Below are 17,610 nucleotides of genomic sequence, written 5' to 3' on the forward strand. Positions count from 1 at the left end.
CAAATTTGGCATCCCACTGTGTTTCCCCATTAGATTTGGACAGATGCCTCCTTGAGACCGGAGGGGCACATTTGTGGTTCACAGACTCCAATAGCTAAAGATGCCTCATCACAACCGAATACTGTCCCCAAATTCATCCCACTGACCAAGTTTGTGCCCACCTGGCCATGTGGATCCTCTCACGTTCTTTGATCTTGGGGTTACCCTTAGCCAGTTGACCTCCCATACTACATCAGTCCATTATCACACCCCCTTGTTAGAGCATGACTTGGAGCCCTGACCCTGGTCCCAGTCTCCTCTGAAGGTGATCTATTCTCAACCTTCCCTTGTAAACACTGCACCTCAATATTCACACAACCCAAGGTCAAATTTATTAGGATCTTTGCACATGTATTAGCTGATCCTCACTGCAGCCCATGGTACAGGGCCAGGTGCTGGCCTTTCTGATTGTTCAGGGGAGGGGGAGACAAGCCACCACCTGGCCTCCCACTGTGGTCACCCTGCAGCCGGGTTGACGACTTTGCCCAGGAAGAGCAAGCTCTGCGTGGTCACCTCCCACAGGAGCACCAGGAAAGGCCGGTTGAAACGGGTTTGGGGGACCGACGTTGCATTCAGAGCCTGGGGTTGGGAGAGGAGGCCGGAGGCAGCCCCTGCCCGGGTTCCCCACACATTCATGTCCATTGTCGCCTTGTGTGATACCTGGAGGAGGAGATGGGGACAGAGCCAGTGTCAGCTCAGGGTGCTCTCAGGGGACAGATCCCATATGTGTGGTTCTAGGGAGCTGCAAGGAGTCACCCCCTCAGGCTCCAGGGCCCTGTCTTCCCAGGAGGCAATGCCAGTCTTCACTGCTTCTGCCTCTTCCCGGCATTTTCTCCCCGCCACCACTGCATCCTTGGGGATGGCCTTAACAGTGCTGTTTGCTCTCTGGCAAAACACAGATGAGCCTGAGCAGGCACGCAGAAATCAGGTTGCAAGCTCCCAACAGCAAGTTTTAGGAGCGTGCCGGAAACACCTGGGCACCGGGATCCTGCTCTGAGCCTCACCAGGCTGAGCACCAGGCCCTGCTCTGAGCTGCACGCACATCTCAACCCTGGTAGGCATCTTCTTTAAGATGACCTGCTTAACCTAAATCAACAGTTTTTAACATGAGTTCAGGGAACAGGGTTGTCTGATATGCCAAATCCTCTACCAGCTTCTGTAAGAATTCCTTTTTTAATTTTAATTTTTAAATTTAAATTCAATTAATTCACATAGAGTGTATTATTAGTTCCAGCGGTAGAGTTCAGGGACTCATCAGTTGCATACAACACTCAGGGCTCATGGCATCACGTGCCCTCCAAAATACCCGTTACCCAGTTACCCCAACCCCCTCAACCCCCCTCCAGAATTCCTTTTTTTAAACTCTCACCTTCACATACCTTTTTAGGAAGAAAGGATTCTGAAGCTTTAAAAAAGAGTTGAAACATTTTGGCCTGACAAGCCTTTTCATTTCTAAAAAGTTCTATGAAGAGACACACCTAGCATTTAAGGTCACTGCGAAAGGAATTCTTTAAAAGGTGACGTTATTTCTTCTCCTTCTTGTTCACCCTGTCCGTCATGGGCGTGTACGCACACGCACGCACACACATGCATTCATGTGCACACACAGGACCCCATCCCTATTGCCTTGGTTCACGTTCCTAATCTCAGCTGGCCTTTCCCAAGCAAAATACAGAAAACTTCCCTTATGAAATTCTTAGCAAAGGAGCACCTGGGTGGTGCAGTTGTTTTACCAACCAGCTCTTGGTTTTGGGTCAGGTCGTGATCTCAGGGTCATGAGACGGAGCCCCACAGAGCCTGATGCGGGGTTCAATCCCAAATCTGCTTGGGATTCTCTCTCCCTCTCCCTCTGTGCTCTCTCTCTCTCAAATAAATAAATAACTACATTTTTAAAAAGAAATTCCTGGCAAAGCCTCAAACAACAATTAATGACTCTATCCTAAAACAGAAAAGATAGAGCAGGGACGGAGAATTACATTGTTATACCCAGCTATTAGCTCTCCTTTCCTAGTAGAGTCCCAGCCATGGGAATCCATAGCTGGATTCCCAGCCATGTCCTGTAACTGGCAATGCCTCCTACAGGAGGAGAACAGAAACTGCCCCCCTCCCCAAATGATGGTCGTCTTGACTATGGGACTTGCTTTAGCCAGGGACATGTGACTGGCCTTGGCATAACCCAGAGTGAAAAGAAATGCGAAAAGCCATCCTACAGTTTCTCTTGCTTTTTACCCATTGCCCTGCCGATGACATGTCCCAGATAGGGGCTCCTCCTTTCACCTGCATCCTGGAAGGGAGAAGCAATGTGAAGTAGGTCTGCAGCCCCATGGTCATGACACACTTCTGACATGTAACATAAATAAGAAGTAAGCCTGTTTGGGCTCTGAGATTCAGGGGATGTTTGTCTCTGTAGCAAGGTTGATGGATACATTTTGTCTTCATGCCCCACTACTCTCTATAACTATGACAAAGAAAGAGTTTCACTGCCTGCCCTGGGGGAAGTATAAGGAATGAAGACAAAGCTAATCCCCACTGCAGAAATTTTGGGTCCATGGATGACCCCAAATGCATGTCTACTTTATACGGGACTCAGTGTCCCTGCTCTGAAGAATCCAGAGGAGAGACGGAAAGGGAACTTCTTATGAAAAGAAGCCTCATAGATTGGAATCAAGACCCAGAATGGGAAAAAGAAAGAGAAACTTGACTTTCAAATGCACACTTCAGAGGAGAAAAGACCCTCCCCTCCATCCACGTTCACCACCTTACCCGAGATATGGTTTGGTTGAGCTGCTCAGTGATTCCTGATAAGTCAGCTTCTAAGTTGAAGATGTTGGTGAGACCGATGTGGGCAAGTATTTCTTCAAGGTTATATGTCCCAGAAATGGAAAACCTTGGCAGATGTAAATCCAGGAGGCTGCAGAGAGAACCAGCCACAGAGCCCATGCTTTCAGGTTACATGGGCTGCTCCCACTCTGTCTGTGGGCAGCCTGAGCTTTGGGGAAGAAGTGTTTCCCAGAAGGAGGGGGATCCGGTCCTACCACAACACTCCCCACTGTACCAGAACATTCCAGAAACCCGGACCCCCCTTCTCTTTACACCTTGCAGACCTCTTGTGTCTGGATCTGAGAAGACTCCTGGCATGGCCATGTGTCTTCATCTCTGGCATGTTTATGGAGGACTTCTTCCATGCCAGACATTAGGCAACGGATTTTACAAGGCGTAAATGATCAGATCCAAAGAATAACCATGCAGGGGAAATATTGCCCATGTTTTCCCACCTCCATGTCTGATTCATCAGCAGGTTCTACTGGCTCTCCTTCTCAACTGTATCCTAAATCCAGCTGCTGGCAATGCCCCCGGAAACTGTCTGCTCTTACTGTCTGGGGTTTGGGCCGTTGTGAGGACCTGATGGGAGATGGTGTGTGTAGAGTGTGGGCCACTCTCTGTCCTGAGACTGCCCTTGCCATCGGGTCACCGCACTGCCTGCGGTAAATTCATAAGTTTTATTTGACACTGAGCAAATCTGTCCTTTTCTTCTTGGGATTGTTCTTCTTGATTATTGTTTCACAGTTGTCAGGGCAGGGGGCCCTGCGAGTCTGGCCAGGGAATAACCTGCTTGGAAACTTCTGCCTCTGATGATTTCAAATCAGATAGCCTAAATCAGCTTAGAGATTCATTGCCAGCTAACTTCTGGGATAATGTGAGTGTCCAGATGTCTAATCAAAGGGATCAAGGGGAGGTCAGAAAACAAAGCTACTTTGGCCCACTTGACAAATTTTCCACAAATTTTCCACAGGGAGCCCTTGTGGGCAGGCCCAAGCCATGGAGGGGTCAGAGTGGAGTCTAGCACAGGGATCTGCTAGAGAGCCCTGCACACAGCAGGTGTTCAACCCACGTAAATGAAAAATGAACAGTTAGTGGGGATCGTGATTCCCCTGGACAAGTGAACCTTCCTCACAGCTCAACAGAGGGAAGCCTGGCAGTCTGAAGTTTTCATGTTGGAAATCCCATTAACATGCTGCTGTGATATTATAACTCTCTGGCACGAGACACAGTAACAGGGTGCCCTGTTAAATCATCTGAGATTTCGAAAAATAACTTGGGTTGGTTTTGTTTTTTGAAGGTCAAAGTGAGAGGTCAAAACAGACCTTCCTGGGTTGCCTGGGTGGCTCAGCCCATTGTCTGCCTGACTCTTGATCTCAGCTCAGATCTTGATCTCAGGGTCATGAGTTCAAGTCCTGCATTGGGCTCCACGCTGAACATGAAGCCTACTTAAAAACAAAAACAAAAACAAAAACAAAATAAAAACAAAAAACCCCAGACCTTCCTGAGGGAAAATCTAGAAGATTCTGTGGTAGTTCCTCCCTCTGCTGGGGGAAGGGACAGGCTCCCCCCAAAGGACCTTGAGAATATGGAGCTGGAATCAGAAACTGATCACCGCCATGTAAGTTCATAGACAACAGGCATAGTCTCTTACCCTGATCTCTGTCCTTGACTTATATCTCTTTTATTTGGTATTTGAATCTCTGCCCAAACACGAACACCTTTTCCTATCCCTCAGTGTGGTTGGGGAGCTTAGGGAAGGCTTCTGTGGGCGCTAGGGTGATTGGTGTCTACCAACTGCTGGTGGGTTCAAGATGAAAGTGGCCATCAAGAGGTTTGGTCTGTATACCCTCCCTCTGAACTGGGGGTGGAGGGAGGGGGTCCTGTGACTACTCTGACCCAAAGCACATAGCAGAAGAGACACTTTGGAGCCCAGATCTTAAGAGAGCAGGAACTTTCACTGCCTATCTTTTGGAACACTCCTTCCTGGAGCCCTGAGCTGCCATATAACAACATCAATTATGCTGAACCGCTGTGCAGGAGCCCAAGCTAGCCTCATGGAGATGCTACAGGGAGAGAAAGAGAGACACACCTGCTCAGCCCTTATCTGAGCAGCCAGCTAAATCAGGCACCAGACAGCCCATAGAAAAGCCTTCAGTGCTCCAGCCCCAGCCAGTATCCAACTCCAGTGCAGGAAAGCCTCACATGAGAACCACAAGGCTGAGCTCAGTCCACCCACTGGACGGAGAGAGATAATAGATATATTTTTTTCATGCCATTCCATTTTGGGGTGGCTTATTATGCAGCAAGAGGTAATTAGAACTCAAGGCCAAATGTCGTATCAGAGCTCTCATGAAACAAGATAGATCCCATGAAAGGGTTATCTAGAAAATGGGGTCTCATCCCAGAAAAGGTTGAAACCATTGTAAGGAAAACCACAAACTGAAAAGTGAGATTAAAGATGGTAGGGGTTGAGATCCCATAAAACTAGCACTTTGATTCTTACAGTACTCTTCTTGGTATTTAATTTCATTAAGAAATATTTTAATAAAAATAAGGATTTTTTTTTCAAAGAGGACCTATCAAAAAGACTGTTAGCCATCAATAATTGAGCAATGTTAGCCAAACATTGGGCAGGGTGGGGGGTGCTCTCTGACAGCAAGTCAGAGATAAAGTAATTGGCATAGCTTTATCTCTACTCCATACTTCAAGGAATGCCAAATTGAAGATTTACCCAACCAGGTCTCTATAACTCCTTCTTCATGACCAAGTTAATAAATGACCAAGAAACTCCTGATTAAATTGGATATGGACTATTTTGTCAACAAGGCTACACATTTTGGTGCTGTCCTATTTCTGCCTTCCTGGCCAACATCTTGGAGCTGAAACAGTCCCCATTCCCTAGCACTGTGGGGGCCAACTCAAGTTTACAGTTCTACAAACCTGCTTCCAGCTTATCCAAATCCTTTACCTCTTGCTCTTATTTATTAAGCACCATACAACCCCGGAGGTCCACTAGCAAATTGTGCAATTGAATAAAACCTACACTTTTCGGTTAGATTCTTCCAACTGTAATACATGTAATAGTATCACCTTTTCTACATTTTGGTCAAACAAATTTTTGCATAAAGTATAAAAAGGAGGGGCTCTTTTAAGAAATATATACTGTTGCATGGGAGTCATAATTACTCTTAATAATTGTCCTTAATCTGATTTTTTGGTTATACTTCTCTACCTCCTGGTAGTAAATTATTCTGGAAAAAGGGAGAAACAAGAGGAAAGAAGGCTGGCCAGGAAAACACTCAGGAAGGGATAAGAATTATTAACGCCTGGTGAGCACTTATCATGACCAATCTCAAAGGTTTATATGTGAGAACTTGGCCAATCCTTTGACCAACCCAATGTAGCAGTGATTATGGCCTCATCTTACCCACATAGTTAGTTAAAGGGCAAGATGATGAGCCAGACCTAGGGGTTAGGCTTTTACAGCTGGTGTTGATCAAGGCCTTGTCTGGATTCTTGAACCAAGTCTGCTGGAGTTCTTCTGCTCTGACACTTACCTGGGCAGAAGCCACTGATCCCATTTCCTCAGGATCTCTGGCTGCAGAGCTACCTCCACCTGCTCCATTTTCCCTGGGTCAGGTAGAATGAGCAGAGCCAGGGCGTTTCCACTGTATTCTATCTGGAGGACAGTGCAAGCCATTTCTTGATCATAGAAGAACCTGTGCATTTCCTTTTGGTGCATCATGGGAATGCGGAGGGAGGTCCTCTCATCCACAAAGAAGCTCTCTTGCTTCTGGGTCTGGTAGCGATTGAAAGGATGCTTCCACTTGGCTTAGGACACAAAATCCATAAAACTATGAGAACACACTGCAGGAGAGCAACTCTGGGTAGACATACAAGAAGCCACACTGGTTCCATGACTTCTTCGATATACATAAATACGAGGTGGATACAGAATCAGGGGCCAGAACTTAGGGCTGGCTCAGCCACTAGAGTGAGTCCCCAGAGTTAGGCTCTAATGGTCTATGATTTTGTTCCATTCTAGTGCAACTTAGCTTTCAAGAAGCTTAAAGGTATTTCCATCTACTAACTATCTTCCATGTGCAAAACATTATCTCTTTACTTTTTCATGAACATTAATATTAAACAAGTATTATGACCTCCATGTCAACAATGAGAAACTGATTCCCTGTGAATTTGTAGAAACATACCCAATCTGCAGAGCCATTAGGTGGTAGAGCAGGGACTGGGGCTTGACTGGCTCCACAGTTCATGTTCTCTGCAAACATTGGCTTGACCCCTCTCTGCCCTGCCTTGAAACAGCAACCCTCTACAGAGAAGGTCAAGAGCCACCCCCTCCCTCTGAACTTTCCAATATTCAAACTGAAAAAGGAGAAAGAATTCAGTTAATAAAATGTTAAATATAACACAAAAGCTCTTTATGACACAGAAACGTACAATCTGTTGGTCACAGCCCTGTTCATGTGTGTAATAGTTTCTCTCTTTCTACTTAACAATCTCCATGCACAACAGCTTCCAGGCTTGACCTCCTGAAAGCACTGGTCTTACTGATGGAAAGCTGGCTCATCTTGTCCCTCTTGCCCACATCCTCTCACTGACCAAGCATTGCTGATTCTACCTCCAAAGCGACAGCTTCATCCACAGCCGCCATCTTACTTACTTTGAACTGCTTCAAGAATCTCCTGACTTTTCTCTGCTCTCCCACCCTTCCTCCCCTCCAAACCATTTTCCAAATTGTAGCCAGACTGATTTTTTTTTTAAAACAAATGTAATCATGTCACTCTACTGCTTCCAACTTCTTGGTCATCCTGGGGTCCTACAGATAAAGTCTAGGATTCTCAACACAGTTCCTCCTTAGCTTCTAATTGCAACTCTTGGCACTGTCCCCTAGGCATTATGCTATTGTGTTTTATGTTCCAGTCCAACTAAATTCATTTCAGTTCCTTGAAAATGCAAAGGTTTCTCTTTTCCTTGGACATTGGCACATGCTGGTTTTTCAACCTGAACCCTCTTCTCCCCACCTTTCCCGCAACCTCTTTGCCTGAGTAAATCCAGCTCATTCTTCATGTCTCAGCTTAGATGTCTCCTCTTCCAGGAAACCTTTTCTCATCCCCCAAGTCTGGAAAGGTGTACCTTTTGAGAGCTCCATGGCACCCATATCTACTCAAGCAAGCATCACTTTCCCATTGAGTTGCAATTGCCTTTTTACTTATTTTACTTATTTGCCTATTTTACTTTTACTGTGAGCTACACAAGGGTAAGAAAATTATCTTATTCATAAAATTTCTAAGATGCCAGCTAAGGTCCTGAAATGTAGTCAGTCTTGTTGTATGTTTTTGAGTATTAATGAGCCGTTCCTAGACACCTCAAACACAAGACCTAAGGTTAACTTGAAATCATTCATGCAGCAAACATTCAAAACATACTTGACCCCTCTTTTTCTTCAACAAGGTGTCTAAGTGGTTTGGTGGTGGTGGCCTTGTGGCAGATACAGAGAAGCAGATCTTTGCAAAGACCCTGACGGGCAAGACCATCACCCTCGAGGTCAAGCCCAGTGATAACACTGAAAATGTGAAAGCCAAAATCTAAGACAAGAAGGACATCTTGCCTAACTTGCACTAATTTTTGTTGGAGAATGGCCTCACTCTTGCAGACTCCAATATCCAGGAAGAGTCTGCCCTGTACTTGGTTCTTCGCCTGTGAGGTGGTATCATGGAGCCTCCCCTCTGTCAACTGGCCCAGAAATACAATTGCAGCTATGATCTGCCACAAGGGTTTTGCTCACCTGCCCCTCCACACCGTCAACTGACCCAAGAAGAATTATGGCCATACTAACAACCTATGCCCCAAAAAGAAAGTCAGATAAGGCCACTCCACTGGCTCTTCCTTTGTCCAAAGGGAAGCCTCCAGCCTGAGCCCGAAGGCCCCAGAGCCTTAATATAAGTTTCCTATTCATTGATTAGAAAAAAAATTAAAAAAATAAAACATACTTGACCCTGTGTCAGACTCTGGAGAATCGAAAATGATTAAGACTTAAGACCTTGACATGAGGCAGGAATCTATCAAAATCCTAGAGGAGAACATGGGCAGTAACCTCTTTGACATCGGCCACAGCAACTTCTTTCAAGATATGTCTCCAAAGGCAAAGGAAATAAAAGCAAAAATGAACTTTTGGAACTTCATCAAGATAAAAATCTTCTGCACAGCAAAGGAAACAGTTAACAAAACAAAGAGGCAACCCATGGAATGGAAGAAGATATTCGCCAATGACACTACAGACAAAGGGCTGATACCCAAGATCTATAAAGAACTCCTCAAATGCAACACACACAAAACAGATAATCACATCAAAAAATGGGCAGAAGACATGAACAGACACTACTCCAAGGAAGACATACAATGCCTAACGGACATGAAAAAATGTTCATCATCATTAGCCATCAGGGAAATTCAAATCAAAACCACATTGAGATACCACCTTACACCAGTTGGAATGGCCAAAACTAACAAGACAGTAAACAACATGTGTTGGAGAGGATGTGGAGAAAGGGGAACCCTCTTACACTGTTGGTGGGAATGCAAGTTGGTGCAGTCACTTTAGAAAACAATGTGGAGATTCCTTAAGAAATTAAAAATAGAGCTTCCCTATGACCCTGCAATTGCACTACTGGGTATTTACCCCAAAGATACAGATGTAGTGAAAAGAAGGGCCATCTGTGCCTCAATGTTCATAGCAGCAATGGCCACAGTCGCCAAACTGTGGAAAGAACCAAGATGCTCTTCAATGGACAAATGAATAAGGAAGATATGGTCCATATATACAATGGAGTATTATGCCTCCATCAGAAAGGATGAATACCCAACTTTTGCATCAACATGGACGGGACTGGAAGAGATTATGCTGACTGAAATAAGTCAAGCAGAGAGAGTCAAGTATCATACAGTTTCACTTACTCATAGAGCATGAGGAATAACACGGAGGACATCGGGAGATGGAGAGGAGAAGTGAGTTGGGGGCAATCAGAGGGGAAGACAAACCATGAGAGACTGTGGACTCTGAGAAACAAACTGAGGGTTTTGGAGGGGAGGAGATTGGGGGTTGGGTGAGTCTGGTGGTGGGTATTATGGAGGGCACATATTGCATGGAGCTGTGAGTGTGGTGCCTAAACAATGAATTCTGGAACACTGAAAAGAAATAAAATAAAATGAAAAAATTAGAATAAAAAAAAGGCTTAAGACCTTTAGACTTCTGATTAGTGTCATAGACTAAGTTAAAGCAGAAAAGCTGTTTTTTTTTTTTCCTTCACAAACACCCAGAGAAGCTGGACAAAATAATGGCTAAACAAACAAACAAATAAATAAGTAATAGCTGAGATAAAAAATAAGAATCAAAGCTTCCAGGTACAAAGCAGGAGTGTGTAACTCTGATTTAGAACCAAAGTCATCTGGCTCTCAGGTTATCAGAATCAGATACAGCCCCAGGGGTGGTATTTAATGTCTTCTCAGGGGTCATAAATAAAACTCAGGCCCACACTTAGAACTGATCTCTCTGCAGAGTCAAAAGCTATGAAAAGCAATCCCTTCCCTGTCTGGGAAGCCTGGATTAAAAACTCGGCCCAGCAGCCCAGGTTGAATTAGGACAGGTCCCTCCATTTCCAGGTAGGGGTGGAGGGGAAGAGTCACTTGCTCTGGGTTTTTTGTTTTTACTACTCATGCAGTGTAGGAACTCTCCAACCTAAGACTGGTCTATGTTCTCCTTAATTCTTCAGTGCAGGGACTCCCCAACCTAGAAATTAAAATAGAACCAGTGAAACAATGGGACTACACCAGAGGCAAATGTGAAACTTTCTCCTAGAGGCCCTTCCACAACAGGCCATCAGAAACTCATAAAAAGACAATTTCCCATGAAAATCAGCCCAAAGGTAAAAATTTCTATTCCCCACCGAAAGAGAATAATTTGGGGCAACAAAACCAAGAATTCAAAGTTCAAGGTCTCCAGGTGTAGTAGAATACTCTGAAAGACATTTTTTCTTTAGTGTGTTAAAAAAAAAAAGGAAGGCATAAAATTAACAAGAGTGGGTCATTATGACAAAAATGATAGGTAGATTTGAGAAAAATAGGATGCCGGAGTGAAAATATCATCAGCGAAATTGAAAATTCAGTGGATGGGTGAAACAGTAGATACTAATTCTGTTGAGAGAATTAGTAAAAGGGAAGTGGAGCTGAAGAAATCAGCCAGATGTCAGCACAGAGAGACAAAGTGATCTTTTCCAGGGGGCAGGAGATATAAAAGATGAACCTGGAGTGTCTTGTAGTTCCAGAAATAAGGAAGTGCTCTAAAAAGAAAAAAAAAAAAAGTTGGCAATGATGGGGGCATGGCAAGGGATGCAGGAACCAATGGAAGGATTCTTCTCATGTTCAATGTTAGAAAATTTTAAGCCACAAAGCTAAGTAGCAGTGCATTACAACCTCAAATATAAAATAAATATCCTTGAGTCCATAATGATGTAAGTCAGTGATTGAATAAATAAATGCAAGCGAAAAGAAAAACCTCCCATATGGAAGAATTCCAAATAATTTAGGTAGATCCCCCTTTCTCATGGATATGGAGCATAACACCCCAGTCTCTGAGTATGGGATATACATAGTGACCTCCATCAATGGGGAAAGGGTAACTTTGCAACAGAGAAATCTGACAAGCATGACCTCAGCCAGATGGTCAAAGTCAACATCAACGGTGATAAGTCATGCTGATGGTACGCATCCTTGGCTTGATGTGATAAAAATGGCACTTCCTCTCTGTGGCCCTCCTCCCCACGTCCCCTCACCCCAGTCTTCCTTATGAGGAAAAAACAGGCAAATAATTCCAACTGAGAGACATGCTACAGAGTGTCTAGCCAGTACTCTTCAAAATCAGCAAGGCCATTGAGAGCAAGGAAAGTCTGAGAAACTGTCAGAGTACAGAGGAGTGTACTCTGGCATGATGACTAAATGTAATGTGGATCCCGGAACAGACAAAAACACCAGGTAAAAACGAAGGACATCGGAACAGACCTGTGTTTAAAAAGTGGAAGAATTCATTTCCCTAGGATCATTACAGAGATACATGCTACTAAATCAAGAAATAACAGGAGTAGAAGAAAGGAGCCCCACAAGTATGACATGCTCAGTGCCACAGTCAAAATAAGCTAACAAGCTATTTATACGAATTAAGATACAGGGAGCCTGGGTGGCTCAACTGGTTAATGGTCCGACTTTGGTTTCAGCTCAGGTCATGGTCCCAGGGTTGTGGGTTGGAGCCTCGCGTCAGGCTTCACACTCAGCAGAGAGTCTGCTTGAGATTCTCTCCCTCTGCCTCTGCTCCTCTCCCTCCCACCCCCAACTCTCTCTTTCTAAAATAAATAAATAAATCTAAAAAAAAAAAAAGATGTGGTGAGGACAGTAACACCTAAGTGCAAGACCATTTGTATAGATGATACCATTCTCATAAAATTTAGAACACATGCAGTGCATTAAACAGGGTCATGGATACTTAATGTGTTCATGGTGGGAGCACACGGGCGAGAGGGTTGCATGTCACCCCTAGGATACTGGTTGCCTCTGGGGAGGGATGGAAGGAGGCAAATGGGACCAGGGAAAGGTTAAAAAGGAACTGAACTCCCTGCAATATTGTAGTCCTGAAAAAAAGAAAAATCTGAAGCAAATTTTAAAATGTTAATATTTCTCCCTTCTTGGTGGGGATTTTGTATTATCCTCTGTATATTTTTCTGTGTTCCAGATAGATAATATAAAAAGTAAGATTTTTCTTTAAAAAAGGGGGTTATTCCTAAAAGCGTATGATGGAATGTCTAACAAAAGAAAATCAGGATAAAAACTGAACAGAAGAAACATGGCAAGAGAAAACAAATATTGATAAATCAGGAAGTAGTTTGATAGGAAGTTTGTGTCAGTACATAGGGAGGAACAGCTGCAAGCCTTGAGGACAGGTGGCTTCCAGGGCCATGACTGGAGGTGGTGGAGGTGACAGTGCTGCTGCCCGAGCCAGCCCTCACCTTTGAAGAAGATGTAATTCAAGAGAATCATGAGCGTGTCTTGCGTGAACTCCTGGAGGCTGTCTGCCACCTGCCCGTACGTCTGCTTTCTCACGTACTCATTGATCTGCCTCCTGGTCGTGGCCGAGTCTGTGAAGTTGGCAGAAAACGCAAATGCTCCGTACAGCTCCCTGATCGTGTCCAAAAAGCACTGCCGAGGTTTCCGTTGCTTGTCCAGGAACAAGGAGTTGCCTACTTTCAGCTCCAGTTTGGGGCTGGGCAGGTCAAGGGTGTGGATGAGGCTTTGGAAACCCCGGTGGATGTCAGCTTCTGGGGTCTCTGTGAGGTTGAAGCCGAGGCCCTCCAGGATCTGAGCTGGGGTGTCAGCCTGGGCCCCAAGAGAGAGCAGGGCCAAGGAAGTAGAGATGCTCACGGGGGAAAAGAAGACGTTTCCCGAGGTTTCCGCAGCCAGCTGCTTGTACAAACGCAAGGCAAAGTTGGTGATGGTGGGTGTGATCTTGTGGTAGGCGGGGGTCCCTGGCATGGAGAGCTGGTCACCGGGGGCCTGAGGCACCCCCAGACTCTTATCTCCGTGGGCAGGAGAGGGCTGACAGTGGACAGAGGGCAGGATCCCTGCTCCCAGCAGCCACAGCCAGGCTGGACTCATCCTCTGAAAAGAAGATGTTGAACAAGTCATTCTGCTTCGTAAACAACTTTGGTGCTCCCTGTTGCTCGCACAGTGAACCTCACATCCAAACTGTACCCCACACAGCTGTCATGAGGGGCCCTGCAGGGGATGAGGCTACAGTCTGAGCAGCAGCCCTCAATCTGCTTGATGCATTCATCGTCTGTCTACAAGATTTTGTTGGGAAAAGCACTCTGGGCTCTAAAAACAAATTTCTACTGTTTATTCTCCCTTCTTCCCTCCCTCCCTCCCACTCCCTCTCTCCTTCCCGTCCATCCTTCCTTCCTTCCTTCTTCTTTTCTTTCTTCTTTCTAGGCATTCTTGGAATCACTCATGAGCTTTCAGGGACTGGGGGTAGCTACAGAGCAGAGGCTCAGGGCACCGTGACGGAGAGTGGGGCTGGGCCTTGCTAGAACCCAGGTGTGGCCCTTCCCACCACTCTCACCAGCTGGAGGGGAGAGGAGGGTGTGGACAGCTCCTGGGTCAGATCCTCCCAGAAAGGGGAGTGCCCTCTCTTCTTCCGGTTTTTCATTAGCTGGAGTGTTGAGGTGATGGTGAGACACAGGGGCCTGGTGGATGGGAGCCGCCCACAAGGGGTGCATGGAGCCGGGGGGGGGGGGATGGATCAGCTCTGTCTCCATCACACTTGGCATCTCGAGCTCCCCTTGTCACATGCAGGAGTGGAAAACTGTATCTTAATTGACTCAGAGTTTCAGGGAAGAGGTCTGGCATGGGTTGAATTGCATAACCCTTGTATCTCAGTGTTTGTCTGGAAATGGGGCTGTTGAGGTGTACTTGCTTAAGACGAGGTCATTAGATGGGCCCTAATCCAATAGGACTGGTGTCCTTCTAAGGGGGCATCTGGGCACAGACACGCACACAGGAAGAATGTGCTGGGAAGACAAAGGCGGGGATCGGGGTGATGCTTCTAGAACCAAGGATGCCAGAGATTGCCAGCAAACCCAGCAGCTCAGGGAGAGCTCTGCGGCAGGTTCTCCTGCCCAGTCTCAGAAGGAACCAGCCCCCCCCACCGGCACCTGACTTCCGGACTCCATGACGGCGTGACGGTCTATTTCTGTCATTGAAACCACCCAGGTTGGGGTGCTTTGTTGGGGCAGCCCTAGGAAATGAACCCCATCTCTCCAGTACTTTAGGTCACAGAGCGGGCCAGAGAAGCCTTCTAGCTCTGGGGAGTGAAAGCAGTGCGGGAGCGGGACAATCCTTCCTCAGGGCAGGGGAGGCAGCTCCAGCTCTAGGAGGAACTGCCAAGTAGACCCGGCTTATCTCTGCTCACTCTGGCCCGAGTCTGGCGCCCCTGTCCCTTGCAGGCTCTCCACACACACCCCTCCGCACATCATCACAGAGCACGTGCTGCCACGTGGCCGTGGGGACTCCCCCACACCTTGATATCCCCAGTAAGGACAGCACCGTCCCCTCGCTCCCTTCAGAACTGACTCCTCCGCAGCTGATCACCCTCTCGTTGCCGTTCGTCGGTCTTGATAACGTTTGTGTCTTAATGGGCGCCTTTGGCCCAAACCAATGACCTCTGGCTCTATTACAGATGCCACGGTGGTGTGGGAGAGATCGTATTTGTAGACGGTTTATAGCACCCTGGGCCCTAAAAACCCCACAGGCCAGTTGCCAGGAGGGACGAATACAGCCTGCTTATCAGTTATGTGGAAATAAGTTTGCTGAGCAAAGTACTGCGGGCCATTTCCCAAGGCCACGTCCTTCCTCCCTCTCCCAGAGCTCTGCTGGGCTCCCCTAACGACAGGTTCCGTCCACGTTGGGAAGCGGAACGATTTAAAAATCCGTCTGCTCCTGGGGAAAATCAGAAATACAGCTGTAGTAAAACTGGTTCTGGTTTATTCTTTTTCTCCCACTGAACTCACCACGTTTACCCTTCTGAAACCCCAGTGATTCCCAGACTTGCAGAAGGCTTATTTCCCAAAGAGGATGGAAAGTCACAGGGCTTGGGTTTGAATTAGACTTCGCAGTATCTCCCTGTGGGATCTGCACAAAGGAAACTCTCTGACCCTCAGGGTCCCCATTTACAAAAGGAAAAGGATAATGCCGACCTTCTGGGGGTCAGAGCACTTAAGGATTACAAGGCCTATGGTATGGAAGGCCCCTGATCTGTAAAAGGCAGGCAATGTGAATTTCCTCCCCTGTCTATAGTTATCTGGTGTAATTATACCCAATATCTGTCTTTATTTCTTCTCTAGAAAGATCCCAGATGAAAACTAAGAACTCCATCAGTTTATGATCATATTCCCATATATTGTTTATTTTGTGCAAGGATAATTAGATCCATCGTCTCACAGGCTCTCAGCCGGATGTGTTCTCAAATACAGGGGGATGGTATTTGGGATCAGCTCAGAGTCTGGGGCAGGGGGTGTTCCTGGAATTTGGTGGGAGAGAGAAAGCTCTCGAAATAACAGAGCGGTGACATGCAATGCAGAGCAGTCTTGTGCAAATGCCAGTGCCTTTGTCGAGAGATCACTGATTCATGTCATTCAGTTGAATCCCTATGAGAACCTGAAGACACAGGGATTTGTACCCTTGCTGTGCCTACGGGGAAACTGGACTCAGGATAGAGATCAACACCTGTTAAGTGGCAGGAGCGTGATTCAGACTCTAGATGACGGCTCCTAAAATGCAAGCCTTTTGCTACAACCGCGTCTCAGGTAAATTTGTTACTGCAACGTTGTCATTTGCTTTGGGTTGTATTGTTCCGTTTTTTTGTCTAACCACCAGGAGCCCTGGGAGTTCCTCTCTCAACATTTTTGTTGGCAAAGTTTTCCATAAAAGGTTCTTTTAAACCTGAAGTTCCCACTTAAAGCCTTAGAAGCAGTGTATACCAGCACTTGTCGTTTGGGGGACTCAGTTCTCCCATCCTTGCTGCCAAAGCCAGAGAGAGAGAGGGAGGGGGAAAGAGAGAGAAAGAGAGAGACAAGGAGGGAGAGACAAAGAGAAAGAGAAAGGAGAGAGAGAAGGAGATACAGAGAGACAGAAAGAGGGAGAGAAGGGAGGAGAGAGAGAGGGAAGGAGAGACACAGAGAGACAGAGACAGGGAGGGGGAGAGAGAGAGAGAGAGAGGAGCACCCCCACCCTCACCTCCATTTCAGGCACAAGCATGATACTCACAGAGAGCTCCCTGGGCTGGGGAGCCCAGGTCTTCAGCACCGCGTGGCCTCCTACCTACAGGAAATGGTGTTGGAAGATCAGGGCGGCCCGGTCAATATTTGCCAGGTCAGTTCCTGGAACTGGACAAAGGCAATGTGCAGCCGTCAGGAAGGGACCTTTTTTATTTGGAAGGGTCTGTCCTGCCTGCCCATCCCACAAGCCGAGTGGATGGTGATTCTGGACCCCACTCCACTGGAGGGTATTGTAGTCCCCGTGACAACAACAGACGTCGTGATGTGGTTGCTGCGGACCCGTCACTGATCTGATCTGGGCAGTGATCTGCACAGTGTTCTTTCCACATCACCCTAGCGATAAGACCGGGAGATGCTGACCCAACCTTGTCGTGATCACCGCTTCACAACACATGTGAACCGCGCCGCCTTGCTGCTCACCTTGGATGTGTACAGGGACGTGTGTCCATCGTTTCTCAGTAAAACTGGGTGGAGAAAGAATGTGAGCGAGGCACAGGCAGCCCCACCTCACAGATGGGATGCTGAGGCTCCGGGAGGTTAAATTACTTGCTCGCAAAGCGGGTGGCAAGGCTCCAGTATTTTACCGATTCTCTACCATTCCCATACTTTTATGATATTTTAAATAAATATCACCCATGTACAGAAAAAGAAAAAGACTGAAGGAAATTAGAACATGGAGCAAAGCTTTCTTTCCTGCTGTTTTGAATCCCCATAAAAAGGGCCATTGTCTCTCGTTCACCATGAATCAGCCAAGATCTAGAACAAAACCTGGAACTAACTGAATTATTTCTTGTGAGTGAAATTTTGGTGAAAAGTCACCCTGGGGTGACTTTTATTTTCTTCTTTGTAGATT

At 46.4% G+C, this 17,610-nt stretch overlaps 1 protein-coding gene across 1 annotated transcript; it reads right to left on the minus strand.

Moving 5' to 3' along the window:
- Window positions 1-348: 348 nt before the first annotated feature.
- On the minus strand, window positions 349-17,044 carry SERPINA11 (serpin family A member 11). Its single transcript, XM_080809646.1, has 5 exons — window positions 16,747-17,044; window positions 12,936-13,584; window positions 6,420-6,693; window positions 2,803-2,950; window positions 349-699 (listed from the first exon to the last, which is right to left on the minus strand). Exons 2-5 carry the CDS (start codon window positions 13,579-13,581, stop codon window positions 496-498), a joined length of 1,272 nt encoding a protein of 423 aa, XP_080665772.1. The 5' UTR covers window positions 13,582-13,584; window positions 16,747-17,044; the 3' UTR covers window positions 349-495.
- Window positions 17,045-17,610: the final 566 nt, after the last annotated feature.

This window comes from Martes martes (genome assembly GCF_963455335.1).
Source record: "Martes martes genome assembly, chromosome: 7".
NCBI classification, from domain to species: Eukaryota; Metazoa; Chordata; class Mammalia; order Carnivora; family Mustelidae; genus Martes; species Martes martes.

Excerpts from the sequence above, each read along its gene's own strand:
- SERPINA11 (XM_080809646.1), bottom strand. The coding sequence starts at position 13,581 with ATGAGTCCAGCCTGGCTGTGGCTGCTGGGAGCAGGGATCCTGCCCTCT. Across the intron at positions 2,951-6,419 it reads GATCAGTGGCTTCTGCCCAG|CCTCCTGGATTTACATCTGC; the intron begins GTAAGTGTCAGA and ends TTCTCTCTGCAG. Across the intron at positions 700-2,802 it reads TCAACCAAACCATATCTCGG|GTATCACACAAGGCGACAAT; the intron begins GTAAGGTGGTGA and ends CTCCTCCTCCAG.